Source organism: Octopus bimaculoides, chromosome 6 (genome assembly GCF_046866305.1).
Source record: "Octopus bimaculoides isolate indiv1 chromosome 6, ASM4686630v1, whole genome shotgun sequence".
Lineage (NCBI taxonomy): Eukaryota > Metazoa > Mollusca > Cephalopoda > Octopoda > Octopodidae > Octopus > Octopus bimaculoides.
Genome location: NC_142933.1, coordinates 9,402,179 through 9,428,773, shown reverse-complemented (window position 1 = coordinate 9,428,773; position 26,595 = coordinate 9,402,179). Strand labels below are relative to the sequence as shown.

General features: G+C 40.1%; 2 protein-coding genes across 3 annotated transcripts in view; one reads left to right on the top strand and one right to left on the bottom strand.

Annotated features, from left to right (window-relative positions):
• Positions 1–1,132: 1,132 nt before the first annotated feature.
• Positions 1,133–11,191, bottom strand: LOC149134935 (protein Nazo-like). The gene is made up of 3 exons (XM_089353399.1): positions 10,659–11,191; positions 6,462–6,623; positions 1,133–2,675 (listed from the first exon to the last, which is right to left on the bottom strand). Exons 1-3 carry the CDS (start codon positions 10,681–10,683, stop codon positions 2,419–2,421), a joined length of 444 nt encoding a protein of 147 aa, XP_089209525.1. The 5' UTR covers positions 10,684–11,191; the 3' UTR covers positions 1,133–2,418.
• A 2,111-nt stretch (positions 11,192–13,302) lies between these two features.
• The window catches only part of LOC149134934 (protein Nazo-like), a 32,370-nt gene continuing 19,077 nt past the window's right edge, over positions 13,303–26,595 (top strand). Inside the window, exons 1-2 of one of the 2 annotated variants that reach the window (XM_089353400.1) lie at positions 13,324–13,439; positions 23,300–23,403. The gene's annotated coding sequence lies outside the window, so the exon portion shown is untranslated. Of the gene's footprint in view, positions 13,440–23,299; positions 23,404–26,595 lie in introns of both variants that reach the window. The other variant, XM_089353401.1, reaches the window with a different exon arrangement.

Genomic DNA, 26,595 nt, shown 5'->3' with positions numbered 1-26,595 from the left:
CCATTGCATATGCGACAAACAATTTTCAAAACATATCTTTTAAAAATCCCTTTCGATCTCATATCTGATGCTAGACTTCCCATAAGTCTTCACGCACTAAAACCTTATTTCGTGAATAAGCACTTCTAAAAACTGTGCGTTTAATATTCCGGTGAGGCTTTTACGTGATCAAATGGCCGTTGCCAGTACCGCCTGACTGGCTCCCGTAGGATTTTCGAGCGAGATCGTTGCCAGTGCCCCTGGACTGGCTTGTGCGGGTGGCACATAAAAGACACCATTTCGAGTGTGGCCGTTTTCATGCGGGTGACACGTAAAAGCACCCACTACACTCTCTGAGTGGTTGACGTTAGGAAGGGCATCCAGCTGTAGAAACTCTGCCAAATTAGACTGGAGCCTGGTGTTGCCATCCGGTTTCACCAGTCCTCAGTCAAATCGTCCAACTCATGCTAGCATGGAAAGCGGACGTTAAACGATGATGATGATGAAATACGGTTGTTTAAGGCCTTCTACAAAATATATTAAAGTTTGGCCATCTAATTAGATTGTATATAACTATACTGAAACACTGCCTAGGAGAACATTTAGTTGAATAAATCAACCCAGTCCTAATTTTCTATTCTTAAGCCTGGTACTCATATATATATGTATATATACTGCATGACTGGCCCTCGTGCTGGTGACACGTAAAAGCACCCACTACACTCTCAGAGTGGTTGGCATTAGGAAGGGCATCCAGCTGTAGAAACTCTGCCAGATCAAATTGGTGCCTGGTGCAGCCTCTGGCTCTCCAGTCCCCAGTCAAACCGTCCAACCCATGCCAGCATGGAAAGCTGACATTAAATGACGATGATGATGATGATAATATATACATATATAAAACTTTGATAACTTTGATAGGTTTCGGCCAGTATAGCCCCAGGCCATGTCTAACTCAATAGCACCACATGGTGAAGTCTTATAATCATATATGGGGCACCATGGCCCACTCTAGCAAAGAGTTATTGTTGGAGATATATCCGGGCGGAGGAGGTTGGTCTGGGATTTTTTGAAAACCAAGTATATTAGTTTATCACTGAAACATGTAGGTAATTAATTAAAAAGACTTTATGAATGAGAAAAGTAAGAAAATGGATAAAAATTATTTACAGGTGTTATTTATTTAAAAACATTCAATTTCATACAGAGAAATTCCAGCCGACAGCTGTCTTCACACCAATCAATTCAATTACAGAAACAAAATCCAAATTTCCATATTCGAAACCGGTTAAACAAGTATTTCATCATCCTCGAAGACCCTACAAAGGCCAGTCAGGCGGTACTGACAACGGTCACGCTCAAGATGGTACATCTTATGTGCCACCCGCACTAGAGCCAGTCCAGGGGCACTGGCATTCCTCAGGGAAAATTTCAAAATTCCAAAAGGAAGTCACATTTCTATGTGAAGATTAACTTACAACAAACTCAGATGTGTGTGTTTTTTCTTGAATGCAAGAATTCCTTAGAAAAACATTAGAAAAAAAATATATATATATATAAACACTTTCAACATATTTGTGCTCATGCAAATATGATACACAATAGTTCATTGATGGTGTTAGAGAATGACATAAAAACAAGTGAATGGGGGAGAACATTATAGATAAAGTGTGAAGGAGAATGTAGCAGTTCAGCAAAAGAGACCAACAGAATATGTACCAGGCTTTCTTTTACACTTTTTACTTTTTTCAGTCATTTGACTGCGGCCATGCTGGAGTATCCCTTTTAGTCAAACAAATCTACCCCAGGGCTTAATCTTTGTAAGCCTGGTACTTATTCTATCAGTCTCCTTTGCCAAACACATCGTTATCATTTAACATCCATTTTCCATACTGGCATGAGTTGGGCGGTTTGACCAGAGCTGGAAAGGCAGAGGGTTGTGCCAAACTCTATTGTCTGTTTTGACATGATTTGTATGGATGGATGTCCTTCCTAACGCCAACCACTCTACAGAGTGTACTGGGTGCTTTTTATGTGGCACCAGCACCATTGAGATCACAATATAACTTGCCAGACAAAGACCCCTCAACTAGAAGGTGAGAGTAGTATTGAAGGGGCTGGCTTAGTATCAGTTGATGAAAGGCTAAAAGAATGAGAGAGGGACAGAGATAGGTAGCTTGCTGGAGAAGGGATACAAGGATATTCCAGTTGGAGAAGAAAGGAGAGAAAGAGAGACTGAGAGAGAAAGATAGAAATAGGGAGCGTGAGAGAGTTGGTGGTTGATATGTCTCAGGACACACCTGCAAGGTACAGCGGAGGGTCAAAATAGATGAACAGTACTCACTGATGATAATTATGGAGGGGACTGGCTCATATAGCAAAACAAAAAAATTCAAAATCTTCAAAAAAAAATTAACCAAGATTTTGTAACATATCGATGTGTCATGGTTTTAAGTTCATACCAAGTACACTGGTAACAAATTTTCTCATAATGTTTATCAGTTCATTAGAGACACTTGGATGGGACTGCACATAATGTATGAGACTAGGACCGAACGGAACAGCCGCATTCACTAATGCATATTTAACTTTTGAGCATAACAACTCCTTTTTTTCTTCTGACATTTCATAAAAGATCTGAGAAACAGGTTTAAAATTCTTAGCCATTCCAGATGCTGCTAATCCACCAACTGCACCACCTACAAAAAATATACATATAAATACAATTATTTTACAGAAGACTTTCATTAAATATCAGACATTTTTTTTTTAACGACTGAACTCTAATGATTTGTAGATACATGGTATTTTGTTATGCAACCAAAATATACAATAAAGTATAATAAATGGTTTTATAAGTCAACACCACGTCCTACTGTGTTAGCAGTGCATTTTACATTATTTTGCCAAGGTTATTTCTGTGGGTATTCTATAGAAATTATAGCCAGTACTAATTTTTTGCAACAACATTTCATATCAAGACATCAGATGTAAACACACAATGGGATCGAAGCCTATTTTTGGCATTATACACTCATTACCCAAGTACATCCGGGCGTGATCGTTGCTAAGGCCACGGATTGGCTCCCATGCCAATGACACGTGGAAAGCACCATTCAAGCATGATCGTTGCCAATGTCGCCTTACAGACACATGCTGGTGGCACATGAAAAATAACATTCGAACGTGGTCGTTGCCAGTGCCACTGGACTGGCTCCCATGCAGGTAGCACGTAAAAACCCCTTTTGAGCATGGTCATTGCCAGAACCGCCTGACTGGCCCTCATGCCGGTGGCACATAAAAGCACCCACTACACTCTCGGAGTGGTTGGCATTAGGAAGGGCATCCAGCTGTAGAAACTTTGCCAGATCAAATTGGAGCCTGGTGCAGCCTTCTGGTTTGCCAGTCTTCAGTCAAACCATCCAACCCATGCCAGCATGGAAAGCGGACGTAAACTAATGATGATCTCTTTGTTTGTTTACAAAAAGTTGTAGCAAAAAAATCAACACTGGCTATAATTTCTGTAGAGATAACCTTAACAAAATAACTGAACTCTATTTTCATTTCATTTCAAGATTTCATTAATAATCAAAATTAAACGAAGAACTAAATTATGGCAAGGAGAGTCTAGCAAAAAAAAAAAATGGCAGGATAAAGCCAGAGATTTTGTTTTTGTGTGTGATTGAATTATTGTTTGTCTGTTGGTCAGCAATGCATTGTGGGTAGCAAAACAGGGTGTCTTGAACTTAATACTCAGGCATATGCTATGAATACAGGCTATATTGAATTACTAAATGTTACAATACATATAGAACAAGAGCACTCAGAAAGCAAACCTCTGCCAAGGCAACACCAATGTCATCTCAATGATTAGCCAGAGATGATTTTTAAAATGCGAATATCTGAAATAAATTTAACTGCTCTTACAAGCGGGAATGCTAAAAATGAACCCAACCACTCTCAAAAATTAAGTAAAAAAACAGGAAAAAGAATCCAGAACCCTTGTCTAATACTGGATCGATCCCAAAATCAAATGAGTTCATGCTAGTCATGAGGCCAAACATCTCTGAAAGTTTCATCCAAATCCATCCAGCGATTCTTGAGATATTTTGTCCACGGATAAACAAACAAACAAACACAACTGAAAACAATACCTCCACCTTCGCTAAGGTGGCGGTATGCTGAGACCCCCTTCGGTCATGACTGACCATGGGATTGCACCTAGAAAGTTACCCTCCCAGGCACAAGTCCGGGCAAGTTTGTTTTATGGAAGACCAGCAGTCTCCCATGCACACCGGCCTCCCCTCTCCACACCACCAGTGTTATCCAAGGGAAAGGCAAAGGGGCCAATACAGCTTGGCACCTGTGACATTGCAACTCATTTCTACAGCTGAGTGAACTGGAGCAACGTGAAATAAAGTGTCTTGCTCAAGAACACAACATGCAGCCCGGTCTGGGATTCGAACTCACAACCTCACAATCGCAAGCTCAACGCTCTAACCACTGAGCCATGTGCCTTCACAGGTGGCAGTATAGGTGTTAATTAACTTCTGAACTGAGTGGTTTTTACCAATTATGAGCCACAAAGCAAACATAGGAGAAATAAAGATGAACACAAGTGTTTTGTTTGTTTTGTTTTTTTTTTTGTTTGCTCTTTTTTTAATCGAGAATGTGTTATCAGCATTAACTGATATCAATCTGACAAAAAGAAAATTTTGGAGGTCATAGAGGTGATAGAGAGATAGGTCTTAATGTGTGACACAAGTGTTAATATCTTATACTTTAGCCTTGTCTCGACTATAACATTAAAATACATTCAGTGGTGAGGCTCCAGCTTGGGAGTCCTGGAGTTGTTGAGTACAGGGAGTCACCCTTTAATTACTATTAATCCCGGTCCAATCTGACCCGGAACACTAAGTACCTACCAGGGTCCCATCTATTTTTGAGAGTGGTCAGGTTCATTTTTAGTATTCTCGTTTGTTAGAGCAGTCAAGTTTATTTCAGATATTCTCATTTTAAAAATCATCTCTGGCAAATCGTTGAGAGGACATTGGTACTGCCTTGGTGGAGGTTTGCAATCTGTGAGTCCTTTTGTTCTATATGTATTGTAATTTTATATATATATATATGTAATTTTTAGGCGCAGGAGTGGCTGTGTGGTAAGTAGCTTGCTTACCAACCACATGGTTCCGGGTTCAGTCCCACTGCATGGCACCTTGGGCAAGTGTCTTCTACTATAGCCTCAGGCCGACCAAAGCCTTGCGAGTAGATTTGGAAGACGGAAACTGAAAGAAGCCCGTCGTATATATGTATATATATATATATATATATATATATATATATATATATATATATATATGTGTGTGTGTGTTTGTGTACCTGTGTTTGTGTGCCTGTGTTTGTTCCCCCACCACCACCACCACCACCATTCTGCAATAGCCAGTTGACTATGTTATAGGGGTCTCTTATCTTTAAACTGAAACTATGCAACAAATTTGTATGATAGCAAGTAGATTACAAGAGAATTGGAGGGTGAAAATTATAACTAGATCATGTTAAAGAGTTAAAGTGTGGCCCTTCCATTTGTTTCCCCACCAGACCCCACAAAAAATAGATATTGCCAACAGCAGACCCAAAGGCCCTGCATTTCCAATAGTTTCTTTTTTATAATATCAGGAATTATCACATGCTATACTATTCCAATATAATCTATTCTGGCTTATAGCCTACAAGATGAAAAGTGCTTCCCCGAGACAGACTGCCCCTAGCACCCTCCCTCCCCCAGGGTCAACGAAATAAGTACCAGTTGAGCACTGGGGTTGTCTTTGTGCTTATAATACAAAGGAATAAGTGAATAATTAATAGCTTGGGTAATATTTGGACCTGAGGATTTTTGGTAGTACAAAAGGGGTAAATATAAAACACCTTAACCCTTTTGTTACCCTTTTATATATTTTAACCCTTTTGTTACCCTATTTCTGTTGAGATGCTTTGTGTTACTTTCAATTAGTTTTAAATATAACAAAGAATTTAGTAAAATAACTTTGTTATCATTAAGCTGATGTTAGGAACATAAATTGTGACTAAGGTTTGTTTAGTGAAAGATTTTAATTCAGAACTTTTGAAAACAAGACATTTGTACTACAGAGCCAGAGCTGGTTTCAGCCGGGTTAATATCGAAAAGGTTAAGAATTGTTTCTCTATTATATATTTTAACCTTTTCGTTACCATATTTCTTTTGAGATGCTCTGTATTTCTTTCAATTAATTTTAAATATAACAAAGAATTTACTAAAATAACTTAGTTATTATTAAGCTAGTGTTAGGAACATAAATTGTGACTAAGGTTTGGTGGAAGATTTTAATTCAAAACTTATGAAAACAAGACATTTGTACTCAGAGCCAGACGCAGTTTCAGCAGGGTTGGTATCAAAACGGTTAACGAAATCTATTAATTTCTCAGAAATAATGACATTTACAACTTACCAATAGCAAATCCAGGAGGTCCAAGGAACAGACCCCCAACAAAAGCTGTGAGTCCTGTTAATGTAGCACCCTTCATGCTTTCATTGATTGTAACAGAAAGATCTTCATCATCGGATATAATATACAGTAAGTCTAAAACCTCTCGATTACTAAGTATTGAAGCTAAAAGAAAATGAAAAAACCAAAGAAACAATAAAATATGATGTAAAATACAAAAACGCCAATGACTAAACATTACAGAACACACTTTTATTTTGCAATTGACATAACATAATACATGTTCACAGTAAACAAAACCTCAGCTGTGGTTCACAGTTGATATAATATAAAGGAGTGGAGGCGCAATGGCCCAGAGGTTAGGGCAGCGGACTCGCGGTCATAGGATCGAGATTTCGATTCCCAGACCGGACGTTGTGGGTGTTTATTAAGCGAAAACACCTAAAGCTCCACGAGGCTCTGGCAGGGGATGGTGGCGAACCCTGCTGTACTCTTCCACCACAACTTTCTCTCTCTTTCTTCCTGTTTCTGTTGTGCCTGTAATTCAAAGGATCAGCCGTGTCACACTGAATATCCCCGAGAACAACATTAAGGGTACACGTGTCTGTGGAGTGCTCAGCCACTTGCACGTTAATTTCACGAGCAGGCAGTTCCATTGAGCGGATCAACTGGAACCCTCAACGTCGTAAGCGGCGGAGTGCCAACAACAACAAATATAAAGGTGGGTCACCGATATGCTGTTTCATTTCTTAAACTACCTCCATTTATTCTTGTCCACCATAATTTCACAGAGAAGGATTTTTCAACATCATCATCATCATCATTATCATCACTGTTTAATGTCCGCTTTCCATGCTGACATAGATTGGACGGTTTGAGTGAGGACTGGCGAACCAGATGGCTGCACCTGGCGCCAATCTCATCTGGCAAGGTTTCTACAGCTGGACGCCCATCCTAATGCCAACCACGTGAGTGTAGTGGGTGCTTTATACGTGCCACTGGCATGGGGGTCAGTCAGATGGCACTGAAAACAACCACACTCGAATGGTGCTTTTACATGCCACCAGTATGGGAGCCAGTCAGGCAACACTGGAAACGACCATGCTTGAATGGTGCTTTTTACATTCCACCAGCCCAGGAACCAGTCAGGCGGCACTGGCAATGACCACACTTGAATGGTGCCTTTTACATGCCACCAGTATGGGAGCCAGTCAGGCAGCACTGGAAACAACCATGCTTGAATGGTGCTTTTTACATTCCACCAGCACAGGAACCAGTCAGGCGGCACTGGCAACAACCACACTCGAATGGTGCCTTTTTCATGCCACCAGTATGGGAGCCAGTCAGACAGCACTGGAAACAACCATGCTTGAATGGTGCTTTTTACATTCCACCAGCACAGGAACCAGTCAGGCGGCACTGGCAATGACCACACTCGAATGGTGCTTTTTACATTCCACCAGCACGGGAACCAGTCAGGCGGCACTGGCAATGACCACACTCGAATGGTGCTTTTTACATTCCACCAGCACAGGAACCAGTCAGGCGGCACTGGCAATGACCACACTCGAATGGTGCTTTTTACATTCCACCAGAATGGGAACCAGTCAGGCGGTACTGGCAATTCATTACCATCTATTATCTCCACCCACAATTTCTGAGAGAGTGATGGGAGTAGACTCTTCAGGCACTTCTTCCATGGGTTCCAATCAGAAGCAACCATCAGGAAACTTTCCAAGTATGACCAACTGAGTCGAAGGATATTACCTAACCAACTCATTCTTGATCTCCTGACAATAAGCTTGGCTTAAAGTATCTGGCAGGCAATTTCTTTTTTGCAATATTTTGATCAGACATCCATAGTACTGGAGCTTGATTTCTCAATGTGCAGCAGTAGCTTGACCTGGAGAGAGAGTCTGACCTCTGAGCTGGGCATTCCTGTTGAGTAACATTACTCCAGAAAGAAAGCCTTTCATTTTGGAGGAATCCCATTTTGGCCACTTGTATTTGTGATTGTCCCCCTTTAGTCATAACCCAATATTTGTGACCATAGGTGAAAATATGCACAAAAATGAATTAAAAAAAAAAAGATTTTAGGCGCAGGAGTGGCTGTGTGGTAAGTAGCGTGCTTACCAACCACATGGTTCCGGGTTCAGTCCCACTGCATGGCACCTTGGGCAAGTGTCTTCTACTATAGCCTCGGGCTGACCAAAGCCTTGTGAGTGGATTTGGTAGACGGAAACTGAAAGAAGCCCGTCGTATATATGTATATATATATATATATATATGTGTGTGTGTGTGTTTGTGTATCTGTGTTTGTGTGTGTCTGTGTTTGTCCCCCCACCATCGCTTGACAACCGATGCTGGTGTGTTTACATCCCCGTAACTTAGCGGTTCGGCAAAAAGAGACCGATAGAATAAGTACTAGGCTTACAAAGAATAAGTCCTGGGGTCGATTTTCTCGACTAAAGGCGGTGCTCCAGCATGGCCGCAGTCAAATGACTGAAACAAGTAAAAGAGTAGATTTAGGATAACTAGTTTGGCTCTTTTTTTACTAATCTCTCCTCTTCTGAGGAATACTGGAGGTGGTGCACTCAGCACTCGATTAACCATTAAGCAAAATAAGCATGTGGTTAGGGCATCAAGGAAAGAGGGGGCACCACAGAAATGGTAAATGGTTTATAGGCACAAAAGAAATCACTTTCATCATCATCGTTTAACGTCCGCTTTCCATGCTGACATGGGTTGGACGATTTGACTGAGTACTGGTGAAACCAGATGGCTACACCAGGCTCCAATCTGATTTGGCAGAGTTTCTACAGCTGGATACCCTTCCTAACGCCAACCACTCCCATACAAAAGAGAGTAATGATTATTTAGGAACAAACAAAAATAGGGCATCATTCGAATAAGGAAGCTGGGATGATTTAGAACAAACTTACAATAATTTCATTATTATCATTATTATTTTTTAAATTTTATTTTAAAGATATTGGGGTGATTTGGGACAAACTAGAAAAGCAATCATTTAGAAAATATAAATTGAGTATCCAAAAGGGCCATACCCACCCCATCCCATTTTGTTTATCCGAATATCTTACTTATTTACCTTCCAAGTGATCGGGGTTTTTTTTAGTATATTAATTACCCCCTTAAAATTTGAGAATATCGGGGGAGGGGTGGATAAAATAGCGTGCTTCGATCAGAACTCCGCCAAAAGTTGTTTATAATCCTAGACGTGAAAATCTTCCAGAAAAGATAACATAAACTGCCCTTGTCAATACACAGGACTGTTTGGGTGTCCTGTTCGCTCATAATGCAAGAATTAACTACAGGAAGTCTTTCCGTGAAAAATCGTGCGGGTGAAAAGATCAATGGGGGTGGGGATGAAATTTCCCGAGGCTTCCACCTGACCCCATCCCGTTTTCCGGATCCCAAAAAAGGGATTTGTAGCATTTTAGGGGTCACTGGAATTCATTCAACGAAAAAAAAAAATTTCCTATGATTCCGGGATATGAAGAAAAAACGCGCGCTCGCGAACGGGGGAGTGGGGAGAGGGCTCGGAACGTTCACATCGTCACACATTACACACTCACAAACACGCACACACATATTCGTTCCCAGCAAGTTGTTTTACACCTATTATTTTTATTTCCAACCGGAAAATTTATTTTTTTATTTCCCAGCGGATCAAACCCTTTAGTTTCCACGCAAAAAATTCAAGTTTTTTTTTAATGAAAATCGTGCAGGTGAAAGGATCAAAATTTACCGTGGAAACTGTCCTTCCTTCAAAAAGTAAAAGAACATACTCTAATAGGAACGATTATTTCAAAAATAGCTTTGACTACGTGTTGCTTATTGTGTGCAAGTAACAAACTGAAGCGAAAATATAAAAAGTGGAATGGTTTAGTGAAAAGCGAAACAAAAAGGAACAGAAACTGAGATACAAATATAAAACTGTACAAGAGTTAAACAATATCAGCAGGATGGTCACAGTTGAAACAACCTTTGTAACTTCCTATTATAGTAAAAGCTCTTGTAAAAACATATGTACACAAACTATGAATGTAGCAGTATAATAAAAGAAAAAGAAAATATTTCGTCGTTTCCATTTTAATTTTTGCCTACACTTCTGAAATGTCAATAAAAATATCCAACATACAAACATCGCGCACACGAATTAGTTTGAATCAAAATTACCTGCTAATTGGAAATGGGCTGCCATTTAGAGATAATGTTCCGGTATAAACGCAACGGCTTGTTTTATTTTTGACGAGTCAGTTTGTTTCCACCTTGTTCATGAGACCTGACCTGGTACTATATACCAGCTATATACATTACACATTTCAAACTATTCTTGTTTTATGATTTATTATACTTCTTTTTTTTAGAATACTAAATCTGTGAAACCGGAAAAAAAAAAAACAATTACTAATTTATAAGGACAATATACAACACAAGTAGAATTAATTAAACACCAGTCCTCGTAACGTTGACTGTTGGAAAAATATGTGCTTGAAGTTTGCAATTGTAAATAAGTTTATATTCCGAGGTCGAGAATAAAAGAAATTCCTGGAATAACTGAAAGTAATTCCCAAAATAACTTGAATATAATTCCGCGAAAAATAAACTGAAAGTAATTCCACGAATTGACAAGGTGATTATACTTCCTATGTTCACACGACTGCGTCAACTTAATTTCCTGTCAGCCTTCTATAACTCTATCTTTTCTTATCTGAGTCATTGAACCGTGGCCATACTGGGACACTGCCTCCAAGAGTGCTTTTAGACGAAAAAATCGAGCCCAGTGCTTATTTCTCCCCCCTTTCTTTTTCTTTTTTTTTTTACACCGATGGGGTCTCGGATCGAAACGTCCACAAAAGTTGGATTTTCTCCGTTTTTGATGATTTTCCCAATTTTGTTTTCACGACGGCCTTCAAAATGATGGGAGCAAGTTTTTTTATGATAAAAAATTTTAGAAATTTTTTTTTATCTTTTTAACCACCCTCTTGACCGATTTTGGCTAGGGTCTTTTTTTCTTTCTTTCTTTTTTCCACTACACAATTTAAAACAATGAGAGAAGTCTTTTCGGTAAAAAAGATTAAAAAAAAAAACTTCTAAAATATTTTCAGACTAAAAAGTTTGTGAGTTAAGGTAGATTTAGCTGTTGTTTCTAGCACATCCCTTGACCACATGGTACTTTCCTTGTTTCTTTGGCACTCTGACATGTATTGATTTTTTTCAATATCTTTCTCCCCTTAAACACATTTTGTTTAGTCCAAAGAGTGGCCCATTACTTGAATTTAATCAACAACAAAACAAATCTTGTAATTTAAATTTTTAAAGTGAGTCCGTGTGTGTATGTGTGGGGGGGGCGCACGTGTAAGTAAAACGTATAACAGAAAAGTATACTTTTACAATAAATTATCTTTTACTGTGCTCCAGCATGGCCACAGTCAAATAACTGAAACGAATCAAAGAATACCGTTTTAAATCACTGAAGATTTTACTCTTTTACTTGTTTCAGTCATTTGACTGCGGCCATGCTGGAGCACCGCCTTTAGTCGAGCAAATCGACCCCAGGACTTATTCTTTGGAAGCCTAGTACTTATTCTATCGGTCTGTTTTACCGAATCGCTAAGTTACGGGGACATAAACACACCAGCATCGGTTGTCAAGCAATGCTAGGGGGACAAACACAGACACACACACACATACATATATATACGACGGGCTTCTTTCAGTTTCCGTCTACCAAATCCACTCACAAGGCTTTGGTCGGCCCGGGGCTATAGTAGAAGACACTTGCCCAAGGTGCCACGCAGTGGGACTGAACCCGGAACCATGTGGTTGGTAAGCACGCTACTTACCACACGAGAAAAGGAAAACGGAGAAATTGAGATAAAGACATCAATTTATTAGAACATGTTTGATTCCAAACAAAAGCAAACTTAGAGCACCTACAATTGTTTCCATGTCCAATTAATTCAATTTCAGAAATTAAATTAAAGTTTGCTATTGAACATCTGCTGCCCTAACCACTGGGCTGTTGCGCCAACAAACCAGTGAGCTGTAGACATGATATACCTCGACTTGCCAAGGCTTTCAACAAGGTCGATTATGGCATATGTCACAAGTTGCAAAACCTTGGAATTACTGGGAAACTGATAGTGGGATTTGTTGAAGAACATGGCGATCTGCAGATGTTAAACAGCATGTCTGGCCCTGAGGGATAAAGACGCATCCTTGAAATGAAAGCATTTTCTCCCGTAACAAGGTCCTGTTGCATTGTTTAGGCGGATGAAGTGTGTACACTTTATCCCATTTGAGTTTTATTGAATGATTGTGTAAAATTTTCTTAACAATAGGCTATATTGTAAGTCTACACACATACACACACACACACACACACACACACACAAATACACACTTGGTGTTGTTGTTATGATGCATGGACTCTTTATTTCATTTGAGTTGTTGTTTTGAGTGACAGGAGATAAGTTTCAGCAAACTTGAATTTGCCAAATTCAAACTTGAATTTTGTAAAGACACCTCACTATCATAGCCTAAAAGCAGTCTCTCTCTCTCTCTCTCTCTCTCTCTCTCTGCCCTGCAGTTCTTGGAAGCTTTGTCACACTTCTGATTAAAATAATTTATAGATAGATAAACAATTAAGTAGGTAAATCAATATATAAAGTGTTTTCCAAGAAAATACTGACTTTTTTTTTTTCCAATTTGTTTGCAAATGGGCGGAGCTCTTAAACATGCCTGCCTCTTTCTGAGTTTATATATGTGTGAATGCACATATACGCATGCATGTGTGTGTGTGTCTGTGTGTTTCTGTATATATATTTGAAATGGAAACCCATTTTCTCAGAATTACAGCTATTTAGTATTTCTGTATGAGTTACTGCCACCAGAACCGCAGAGACAGCAGAACAGGACAGACTTAAAACTCTGTCGACACTTCCTTCGCAACAGGTAACTATGTTTTGACTAATATATACTAGGTAAATCAATATATAGTGTTTTCCAAGAAAATACTGACTTTTTTTTTCCAATTTGTTTGCAAATGGGCGGAGCTCTTAAACATGCCTGCCTCTGGGGAGTCTGTCCAGAATCCAATTGTCTGTTGTGGCATGGTTTCTATGCCTGGAAGTAGAGACGCAATGGCCCAGTGGTTACGGCTGCGGACTCGCAGTCGTAGGATCGCAGTTTCGATTCCCAGACCGGGCGTTGTGAGTGTTTATTGAACGAAAACACCTAAAGCTCCACAAGGCTCCGGCAGGGGATGGTGGCGAACCCTGCTGTACTCTTCCACCACAACTTTCTCTCACTCTTTCTTCCTGTTTCTGTTGTGCCTGTAATTCAAAGGGTCAGCCTTGTCACACTGTGTCACGATGAATATCCCCGAGAACTACGTTAAGGGTACATGTGTCTGTGGAGTGCTCAGCCACTTGCAGTTAATTTCACGAGCAGGCTGTTCCGTTGTTCGGATCAACTGGAACCCTCGACGTCGTAAGCGACGGAGTGCCAACAACAACAACATATATATATATATATATATATATATATATATATATATGTATGTAAATATGTGTGTGTGTGTGTGTGTGTATGTAGTGTTTTAATGAGTTTTGTAAGGTGGTATGGTAATTTAAAAAGCAACAATTGGACATCCAAGAAATTCAGTTATTCAGTAACCTTTAGTCCTTGTGGTACCACATAGAAGAGAGTAGAATCTAACATGATATTTTAAAATATTAGTGATGATCATTTCATGTATAACAATCCTGTTGTTTAGGATTCGAAATAAGAAATTTAAGAAGTTGGAAATAAATGGTTTAATTTCTTTTCAAAGACAGAATGACCATAGTTGTAATGTCTTCAGAAAGTTACATGTTTTTACAGATCCACGTACACATTTATAGACAGGTGCACGAATATACCCAAGTAAAAGAATTAAAAATTTAAGGGGATGTTTAAAGTTGGTCAGGCTGACGGCGGTATGTAATAATAATCTTTGAAATGAAATAAGAAAAGATTAAAAAAAAACAATTACAGATAAAGAACAACTGATGCTTAAAGATTTCTAAACAGTTTCCATAGGCCTATTCACCTCCTCCTACAAAAGTTTTTATCTATGTTCAGGCTCTGAAAACCATTTGTACCTTGATTGGTTTTCATTGAGATAATAATGGCTTAGGGTTTAAGAGCTTAATTTTTGACTTTTTGCAATATTTTCCCACCTTTTCACTAATTGTGCTTTTGCTGAATTTTTGGAGCCTGGTGCGGCCATCCGGTTCACCAGACCTCAGTCAAATCGTCCAACCCATGCTAGCATGGAAAGCGGACGTTAAACGATGATGATGATGATGATGATAAACTCTATAAAATAAAATCAAAGTCTGATACACAATCGGTTGATAACATCATTCTCCATAGAAACATCATATTCTATAGAAAACACACACACACACACACACACACACACACACAATCACTTATATTTATTGTCTGCTCTCTCTCCCTCTCTCTCGCTCTGTCTGATTAACTCTTTCTTCCCATGCAACCTCTCTCACTGCTTACCTCACACATATATACAAGCATCAATGTACAACAATTGAATGATAAAGCTGAAATTCCTAGAAAATTAGTGTGTCTTTATATAGAGGCACAGGAGTGGCTGTGTGTTGGTAAGTAGCTTCCTTCTTAACCACAGAAACAGGAGAAGTTTAAGGTGTGGAAGCAAGGACTAGAATTGAAGGGCCTTAGAGTCAACCTAGCAAAAACCAAAATCCTAATAAGTAGGAAGGTAGATAAAACACAAACCCCTTCAGGTAGATGGCCCTGCTCAGTATGCAGTAAAGGAGTAGGTAGTAACTCTATAAGATGTACCCGGTGCAAGCTATGGACACATAAGAGGTGCAGCAATATCAAAGGCAGATTAACTACAAAGTTAGTCTTTGTATGTGGCAGATGTTCAGGTGCAATAAACACTGTAAACAAACAGGAAACAACTTCTATCTCATTCCAGGGAGAAAAACTAGAGGTAGTTGATAGCTTCTGCTATCTGGGTGACCAAGTTAGTAGTGGGGGTGGGATGTGCTGAAAGTGTAACTGCTAGAATAAGAATAGCCTGGGCCAAGTTTAGAGAGCTCTTACCTCTGCTGGCAACAAAGGGACTCTCACTCAGGGTAAAAGGCAGACTGTATGACGCATGTGTACGAACAGCCATGCTACATGGCAGTGAAACATGGGCTGTGACTGCTGAGGACATGCGTAAGCTCGCAAGGAATGAAGCCAGTATGCTCCGCTGGATGTGTAATGTAAATGTGCATACCCGTCAGAGTGTAAGTATCTTGAGAGAAAAGCTGAACATAAGAAGCGTCAGTAGTGGTGTGCAAGAGAGACAATTGCGCTGGTTTGGACATGTGGTGAGAATGAATGAGGATAGCTGCGTGAAAAAGTGTCACTCCCTAACAGTTGAGGGAACCCGTGGAAGAGGTAGGCCCAGGAAGACCTGGGCTGAGGTGGTGAGGCAAGACCTTCGAACATTGGGCCTCACCGAGGCGATGACTACTGACCGAGACCTTTGGAAATGTGCTGTGCGTGAGAAGACCCGGCAAGCCAAGTGAGATCATTGCCAGTGCCCCTGAACTGGCTCTTGTGCAGGTGGCACATAAGATGTACCATCCTGAGCATGACCGTTGCCAGTACCGCCTGACTGGCCTTGTAGGGTTTTCAAGCAAGATCGTTGCCAGTGCCCCTGGACTGGCTCTTGTGCGGGTGGCACATAAAAGACACCATTTCGAGCGTGGCCGTTTTCTTGCGGGTGACACATAAAAGCACCCACTACACTCTCTGAGTGGTTGGCGTTAGGAAGGGCATCCAGCTGTAGAAACTCTGCCAAATTAGATTGGAGCCTGGTGTAGCCATCCGGTTGCACCAGTCCTCAGTCGAATCGTCCAACCCATGCTAGCATGGAAAGCGGACATTAAACGATGATGATGATGATGATGATATATATATATATATATATATATATATATATATGCATATATATATGTATATATATATATATATATATATATATATATATATATATATATATATATGCATATATATATGTATATATATATATATATATATATATATATATATATATATATATATATATATATATATATATATATATATATATGTATGTGTGTGCATATGTTTGTGTCTGTGTTTGTCCCCCACAACATCGCTTGACAACCAATGCTGGTGTGTTTACGTCCCCGTAACTTAGCGGTTTGGCAAAAGAGACCGATAGAATAAGTACTAGGCTTCCAAAGAATAAGTCCTGGGGTTGATTTGCTCGACTAAAGGCGGTGCTCCAGCATGGCCACAGTCAAAAAGACTGAAACAAGTAAAAGAAAAAGAGTATACCCCCCACCCAAAAAAAAATTGACATTGAAAGTAGAATAAATATAAATCTTACAATATTGTACAAGAGTTTGATCCCACAGCATGGCACTTTGAGAAGTTGTTCTACAGCAGCAGTTCCCAATTTTTATCGTTCTGCCAATGGGTTTCACATAAGAAAATGTTTCCATATACCAACGAGATAATTGTTGGCACTCCATCAGTTACGACGTCGAGAGTTCCAGTCGATCCGATCAACAGAACAGCCTGCTCATGAAATTAACGTGCAAGTGGCTGAGCACTCCACAGACGTGTACCCTTAACATAGTTCTCGGGGATATTCAGCGTGACACAGTGTGACAAGGCTGGCCCTTTGAATTACAGGCACAACAGAAACAGGAAGTAAGAGTGAGAGACAGTTGTGGTGAAAGAGTACAGCAGGGTTCGCCACCATCCCCTGCTCGAGCCTCGTGGAGCTTTAGGTGTTTTCGCTCAATAAACACTTACAATGCCCTGTCTACGAATCGAAACCGCGATCCTACGACTGCGAGTCCGCTGCCCTAACCATTGGGCCATTGCGCCTCCACCAACGGGATAATACACATATCAAAACACAATAAAGTGGATAATAGACAATTTAATTATTACATATAAAATACATATATAAAACACCTTGCAGACTGTGACACTCACTACAATAAGAACAAAATTTGAAAAGTTATTCTTTCAGCATGACCTGTACTACTCTGCAGCTTGGCAGATGAGGGCACCAAGTTGATAGCCTTGGGCTCAGCAATAACATACCTGGTTTATAGGGAGGCGAGCTGGCAGAATCGTTAGCACGCCAGGCGAAATGCCTAGTGGTATTTTGTCTGCCTTTACGTTTTGAGTTCAAATTCCGCCGAGGTCGACTTTGCCTTTCATCCTTTCAGGGTCAATTAAATAAGTACCAGTTACACACTGGGGTCAGTGTAATCAACTGAAACCCTTTGTCTGTCCTTGTTTGTCCCTTCTATGTTTAGCCCTCTGTGGGCAATAAAGAAATAAATATCACACCTGGTCTATAGCTTTGGGCTGAGCTATAACATACTTGGTTGATTGCCTTAGGCTGAGCTATAACATACCTGGTCCATATATAGCCTTGGGCTGAGTTATAACATACCTGGTCTATAGCCTTGAACTGCGCAATATCACACCTGGTCTATAGCTTTGGGCTGAGCTATAACATCCTTGGTTAATAGCCTTGGGCTGAGCTATAACATACCTGGTCTATATAGCCTTGGGTTGTGGATGGATTCTTTTGTGTGTGTGTTTGTTTTTGTGTCTTCACATAGAAACCATGGAAGCAACTGTGTTATTTGTTTATGTATCACATAAACTATATGCTGCATCACTCACTGGTTTTGATGTATGAATACCTGTAGAATAAAAAGTGCCTTATTTGAAAGAGCATTAAGAGGAACTATTGAAACAAGGATCGCTTTTGGGTTCCACAAAGTAAAAGATGTGGCCGACCAAAGGAAATGCAGTGGAGAACAACAAGAAAAGATCTTAAAAGCAGAAGGTTAACAATGGGACAAGCTGTTAAGGACACTTTCTGTGTTAGAAAGTGGAATGATCTTGCTGTCGCCTCAAGTGCCACAAGGCACAATGAGAACCGAATGAATGTGATGAATATTTGAAAGAGTTGGAGTCAGGAAGGATATCTTGTCATAGAACAGTGCCTCAAATAAGTTTCAATCAAAGCATTCCAAATAAAGAAAGCAGATGTAAAAATGATGTTGATGATGGCAATGACTATCAAATCCAAGGAATAATATGAAGTTATTTTCCATGAAAATTTGTCCTGAAAAAGGAGTGGCTATGTGGTAAGAGGCTCGCTTCCCAACCACATGGTTTCAGGTTCAGTCCTACTGCATAGAATTTTGGGCTAGTGTCTTCTACTATAGACTTAGGCTGACCAAAACCATGTGAATGGATTTGGTAAACAGAAACTGAAAGAAGCCTGGTCGTATATATATGTACATATACATATATATATATATATATATAGTTGAAATTTATAGAAAAACAAAAGGCGAAAACAGGTGTATGAACAACAAGCAAGTGTATTAGTTTGATGCTCTTTTACATTTCAAGCCTACACTCTTCATCAGAAAGGAATAAGAGAAAATAAACTGAGAGAGAATAAAAAGAACTTGTAGATTTCAGTAGTCCAGCATATATATATATATATTCATATATATATATATATATGAATATGAATATATATATATATATATTCATATACATATATATATATATATATATATATATATATATATATATATATATATATATATATATATATACATGTATGTATGTATTTGTGTGTCTGTGTTTGTTCCCCCAACATCATTAGACAACTGATGTTGGTGTGTTTACATCCCTGTAACTTAGCAGTTCAGCAAAAGAAACCGATAGAATAAGTACTAGGCTTACAAAGAACAAGTCCTGGGGTCGATTCAACTAAAGGCAGTGCTCCAGCATGGCTGCAGTCAAAATTACTGAATCAAGTAAAAGAATAAAGTAGGCACAGGCAAGGCTCACGTTGTAAACACATGGTTTCAAGTTCAATCCCACTCTACTATAGTCCCAGTCTGACCAAACCCTTCAGAATGGCTCTTCTAGAAACTGTATACAAACACACCATCATCATCATCATCATCATCATCAACATTTAAAGTCCATCTTCTATGCTAGCATAGTGGGACAGTACCACAAAAGTTGGTCAGGCCAAAGCCAGCAGCAATCTTGTGTTTTGGCCAGATTTTGGCCAGTTTTGGCTAGCAGTGACTGTTTTGGCCATATTTTTACAGCTAGATACCATTTCTAACACCAACCACTCAACAGAATGGATTTAGTACCCTTTTATGTGGCACAAGCACAGGCAAGGTCACCTTTGACATGGTTTCTACACATGGATGCCCTTCAGAACGCCAACCACTTTACAGTGTGGACTGGATGATTTTAAGTGTCACCTGCACTGACAGGGGTCACCAGCACTAACAGGGGTCACCAAGTACATGCAAGACAAAACCTTTTGTGCATGTCTTCATGTTCTTTTGTACCACCACTATCACCACTTGACAACCAATGTTGGTTTGTTTGCAACCCTGTTAATAAGCAGTTTGGAGTTGGGGGGAAGGCCAACAGAATATGTGCCAGACTTAATTTAATTCAGAGGTTGATTTGTTTGATTAAAACCCTTCAAGGTGATGCCTCTGCATGGTCACAGACAAATGAATGAAACAGGTGAAAGATTAACATAAAATGTAAATAAACAACCTTTTATTTCTTGATGGGTTGCTGGGGTTGGAAGAATCGGTGGAACGGTTGGCAAGGGCAAATGGAGTGCAGTGGTATGGGCATGTATAGAGGAGGGATGAGGAACATGTTCTTAGGAGGGTGCTTGCATTTGAGGTAAATGGAGCATGAAAGTGAGGTAGGCCAAGGAAAAAGTGGAGAGGACAGGTGGAGGAGGAGATTAGACAATCAGGCTGGCTTGAGAAGGGAGGCCGCCTAAAACCAGCGAAGATGGTGTGAGGGTGGTTGCTATGGCATTGAGTTAGATCCAGCCACCTTTGTTAATGGGGACAAAACCCGGATTTAAATCACTGGATGATGGTGAATGGTGATGATTATTTCTTTTGCAACAACTGTTTTCTTCAAACATTCTATTATTTTTCATTAACCATTAACCCTGTTATTGAACTCAAACTCGGTGTGTGACACACTCATAGTATATCTGAAGCAACTTGATATAGAGATATGCACACTATATCACCCACCTGATGCCTCAAGTCATGATGGAAAATTTGAGGAAAGCCTCGGTGCGATAAAAGAAGTACTAATACAATTGGATCAACGTACTACTATATTCCTGATGGGTGACTTCAACTTTCCCAATATCAGGTGGTCTGAGAGCAATATATCCCCAGGTATGACACACAAAGAGTGAAATCAAGCAGAATCTCCACTTGATCTTACGAAAATGCTATTCATGGTGCAGATCATATTCTCTTCAACCAGACACAAAAATATCTTGGACCTCTGTTTTACAAACAATGTGGAAATTATCCACAACGTAAATGTATCACCAACAATATTCTCAGACCATAACATGATAGAACTTACAATGGTGCAGGAGTGGCTGTGTGGTAAGTAGCTTGTTTACCAACCACATTTTCCAGGTTCAGTCCCACTGCGTGGCACCTTGGGCAAGTGTCTTCTACTATAGCCTCAGGTCGACCAAAGCCTTGTGAGTGAATTTGGTAGACGGAAACTGAAAGAAGCCTGTCGTATATATGTATGTGTATATATGTGTGTGTTTGTGTGTCTGTATTTGTCCCCCCACCATCGCTTGACAACCGATGCTGGTGTGTTAGTCTGCTGCCCTAACCACTGGGCTGTTGCGCCAACAAACCAGTGAGCTGTAGACATGATATACCTCGACTTGCCAAGGCTTTCAACAAGGTCGATTATGGCATATGTCACAAGTTGCAAAACCTTGGAATTACTGGGAAACTGATAGTGGGATTTGTTGAAGAACATGGCGATCTGCAGATGTTAAACAGCATGTCTGGCCCTGAGGGATAAAGACGCATCCTTGAAATGAAAGCATTTTCTCCCGTAACAAGGTCCTGTTGCATTGTTTAGGCGGATGAAGTGTGTACACTTTATCCCATTTGAGTTTTATTGAATGATTGTGTAAAATTTTCTTAACAATAGGCTATATTGTAAGTCTACACACATACACACACACACACACACACACACATACACACACAAATACACACTTGGTGTTGTTGTTATGATGCATGGACTCTTTATTTCATTTGAGTTGTTGTTTTGAGTGACAGGAGATAAGTTTCAGCAAACTTGAATTTGCCAAATTCAAACTTGAATTTTGTAAAGACACCTCACCATCATAGCCTAAAAGCAGTCTCTCTCTCTCTCTCTCTCTCTGCCCTGCAGTTCTTGGACGCTTTGTCACACTTCTGATTAAAATAATTTATAGGTAGTAACTCTATAAGATGTACCCGGTGCAAGCTATGGACACATAAGAGGTGCAGCAACATCAAAGGCAGGTTAACTAGCAAGTTAGTTTTTGTTTGTGGCAGATGTTCAGGTGCAATAAAGACTGCAAACAAACAGGAAACAACTTCTATCTCATTCCAGGGTGAAAAACTAGAGGTAGTCGATAGCTTCCGCTATCTGGGCGACCAAGTTAGTAGTGGGGGTGGGTGCGCTGAAAGTGTAGCTGCTAGAATAAGAATAGCCTGGGCAAAGTTTAGAGAGCTCTTACCCCTGCTGGCGACAATGGGACTCTCACTCAGAGTAAAAGGCAGACTGTATGACGCATGCGTACGAACAACCATGCTACATGGCAGTGAAACATGGGCTGTAACTGCTGAGGACATACGTAAGCTCGCAAGGAATGAAGCCAGTATGCTCCGTTGGATGTGTAATGTCAATGTGAATACCCGTCAGAGTGTAAGTATCTTGAGAGAAAAGCTGAACATTAGAAGCATCAGTTGTGGCGTGCAAGAGAGACGATTGCGCTGGTATGGACATGTGGTGAGAATGGAGGAGGATAGCTGCGTGAAAAAGTGCCACACCCTAACAGTTGAGGGAACCCGTGGAAGAGGTAGGCCCAGGAAGACCTGGGCTGAGGTGGTGAGGCAAGACCTTCGTACATTGGGCCTCACCGAGGCGATGACTACGGACCGAGACCTTTGGAAATGGGCTGTGCGTGAGAAGACCCGGCAAGCCAAGTAAGATCGTTGCCAGTGCCCCTGGACTGGTTCTTGTGCGGGTGGCACATGAGATGCACCATTTTGAGCGTGGCCGTTGCCAGTACCGCCTGACTGGCTCCTGTAGGATTTTCGAGCGAGATCGTTGCCAGTGCCCCTGGACTGGCTTGTGCGGGTGGCACATAAAAGACACCATTTCGAGCGTGGCCGTTTTCGTGCGGGTGACACGTAAAAGCACCCACTACACTCTCTGAGTGGTTGGCGTTAGGAAGGGCATCCAGCTGTAGAAACTCTGCCAAATCAGACTGGAGCCTGGTGTTGCCATCCGGTTTCACCAGTCCTCAGTCAAATCGTCCAACCCATGCTAGCATGGAAAGCGGACGTTAAACGATGATGATGATGATGATGATGATGATAAACAAATAAGTAGGTAAATCAATATATAGTGTTTTCCAAGAAAATACTGACTTTTTTTTTCCAATTTGTTTGCAAATGGGCGGAGCTCTTAAACATGCCTGCCTCTTTCTGAGTTTATATATGTGTGAATGCACATATACGCATGCATGTGTGTGTGTGTGTGTGTGTGTGTCTGTGTGTTTCTGTATATATATTTGAAATGGAAACCCATTTTCTCAGAATTACAGCTATTTAGTATTTCTGTATGAGTTACTGCCACCAGAACCGCAGAGACAGCAGAACAGGACAAACTTAAAACTCTGTCGACACATCCTTCGCAACAGGTAACTATGTTTTGACTAATATATACTCTTTTACTCTTTTACTTGTTTCAGTTATTTGACTGCGGCTATGCTGGAGCACCGCCTTTAGTCGAGCAAATCAACCCCGGGACTTATTTTTTGTAAGCCTAGTACTTATTCTATCGGTCTCTTTTGCCAAACCGCTAAGTGACGGGGACACAAACACACCAGCATCGGTTGTCAAGCAATGCTAGGGGGACAAACACAAACACACACATACACACACACACACACACACACACACACACACACACACACATATATATATATATATATATATATATATATATATATATATACATATATATGACAGGCTTCTTTCAGTTTCCGTCTACCAAACCCACTCACAAGGCTTTGGTCGGCCCGAGGCTATAGTAGAAGACACTTGCCCAAGGTGCCACGCAGTGGGACTGAACCCGAGACCATGTGGTCGGTAAGCAAGCTACTTACCACACAGCCACTCCTATTTTAAGATATTGATTTCATATGAAACAATCAGATCAATTTTAAGAAATTGGAAATAAATGGCCTTATTTCTCTCAAAGGTAGAATGATTATGGCTGGAACATTTTTAGGAATTCACATGTTGTCTAAAAAAGTTTTTTCTATTGCATTCTAAAATGAATCATTGCTTTTCAGAGTTCAGAACAGTATTGTATCTTTCCTTGCATTTACTTTATTGGGTTAATAAAACTTGTTATTTATTTGAATTATATTTTTATTTCATCGTACATCTCTCATTTCTACTCATCATCATCATCGTCATCACCATCATCATCGTTGTCGTCGTCGTTTAACATCTATTTTTCCACGCTGGCATCGGTTAGACAATTTGACAGCGACTGGCAAGCTGGGGTGTCTGTCCAGAATCCAATTGTCTGTTGTGGCATGGTTTCTATGCCTGGAAGTAGAGACGCAATGGCCCAGTGGTTAGGGCAGCGGACTCGCAGTCGTAGGATCGCAGTTTCGATTCCCAGACCGGGCGTTGTGAGTGTTTATTGAACGAAAACACCTAAAGCTCCACAAGGCTCCGGCAGGGGATGGTGGCGAACCCTGCTGTACTCTTCCACCACAACTTTCTCTCACTCTTTCTTCCTGTTTCTGTTGTGCCTGTAATTCAAAGGGTCAGCCTTGTCACACTGTCACGATGAATATCCCCGAGAACTACGTTAAGGGTACACGTGTCTGTGGAGTGCTCAGCCACTTGCACGTTAATTTCATGAGCAGGCTGTTCCGTTGTTCGGATCAACTGGAACCCTCGACGTCGTAAGCGACGGAGTGCCAACAACAACAACATATATATATATATATATATATATATATATATATATATATATATATATATATATATATATATATATATGTATGTATGTATGTATGTATGTATGTATGTATGTATGTAAGTATGTGTGTGTGTGTGTGTGTGTGTGTGTGTGTGTGTATGTAGTGTTTTAATGAGTTTTGTAAGGTGGTATGGTAATTTAAAAAGCAACAATTGGACATCCAAGAAATTCAGTTATTCAGTAACCTTTAGTCCTTGTGGTACCACATAGAAGAGAGTAGAATCTAACATGATATTTTAAAATATTAGTGATGATCATTTCATGTATAACAATCCTGTTTTTTAGGATTCGAAATAAGAAATTTAAGAAGTTGGAAATAAATGGTTTAATTTCTTTTCAAAGACAGAATGACCATAGTTGTAATGTCTTCAGAAAGTTACATGTTTTTACAGATCCACGTACACATTTATAGACAGGTGCACGAATATACCCAAGTAAAAGAATTAAAAATTTAAGGGGATGTTTAAAGTTGGTCAGGCTGACAGCGGTATGTAATAATAATCTTTGAAATGAAATAAGAAAAGATAAAAAAAAAACAATTACAGATAAAGAACAACTGATGCTTAAAGATTTCTAAACAGTTTCCATAGGCCCATTCACCTCCTCCTACAAAAGTTTTTATCTATGTTCAGGCTCTGAAAACCATTTGTACCTTGATTGGTTTTCATTGAGATAATAATGGCTTAGGGATTAAGAGCTTAATTTTTGACTTTTTGCAATATTTTCCCACCTTTTCACTAATTGTGCTTTTGCTGAATTTTTGGAGCCTGGTGCGGCCATCCGGTTCACCAGACCTCAGTCAAATCGTCCAACCCATGCTAGCATGGAAAGCGGACGTTAAACGATGATGATGATGATGATGATGGTGATGATGATGATGATGATGATAAACTCTATAAAATAAAATCAAAGTCTGATACACAATCGGTTGATAACATCATTCTCCATGGAAACATCATATTCTATAGAAAACACACACACACACACAATCACTTATATTTATTGTCTGCTCTCTCTCTCTCCCTCTCTCTCGCTCTGTCTGATTAACTCTTTCTTCCCATGCAACCTCTCTCACTGCTTACCTCACACATATATACAAGCATCAATGCACAACAATTGAATGATAAAGCTGAAATTCCTAGAAAATTAGTGTGTCTTTATATAGAGGCACAGGAGTGGCTGTGTGTTGGTAAGTAGCTTCCTTCTTAACCACAGAAACAGGAGAAGTTTAAGGTGTGGAAGCAAGGACTAGAATTGAAGGGCCTTAGAGTCAACCTAGCAAAAACCAAAATCCTAATAAGTAGGAAGGTAGATAAAACACAAACCCCTTCAGGTAGATGGCCCTGCTCAGTATGCAGTAAAGGAGTAGGTAGTAACTCTATAAGATGTACCCGGTGCAAGCTATGGACACATAAGAGGTGCAGCAATATCAAAGGCAGATTAACTACAAAGTTAGTCTTTGTATGTGGCAGATGTTCAGGTGCAATAAACACTGTAAACAAACAGGAAACAACTTCTATCTCATTCCAGGGAGAAAAACTAGAGGTAGTTGATAGCTTCTGCTATCTGAGTGACCAAGTTAGTAGTGGGGGTGGGTGCGCTGAAAGTGTAACTGCTAGAATAAGAATAGCCTGGGCCAAGTTTAGAGAGCTCTTACCTCTGCTGGCAACAAAGGGACTCTCACTCAGGGTAAAAGGCAGACTGTATGACGCATGTGTACGAACAGCCATGCTAGATGGCAGTGAAACATGGGCTGTGACTGCTGAGGACATGCGTAAGCTCGCAAGGAATGAAGCCAGTATGCTCCGCTGGATGTGTACTGTTAATGTGC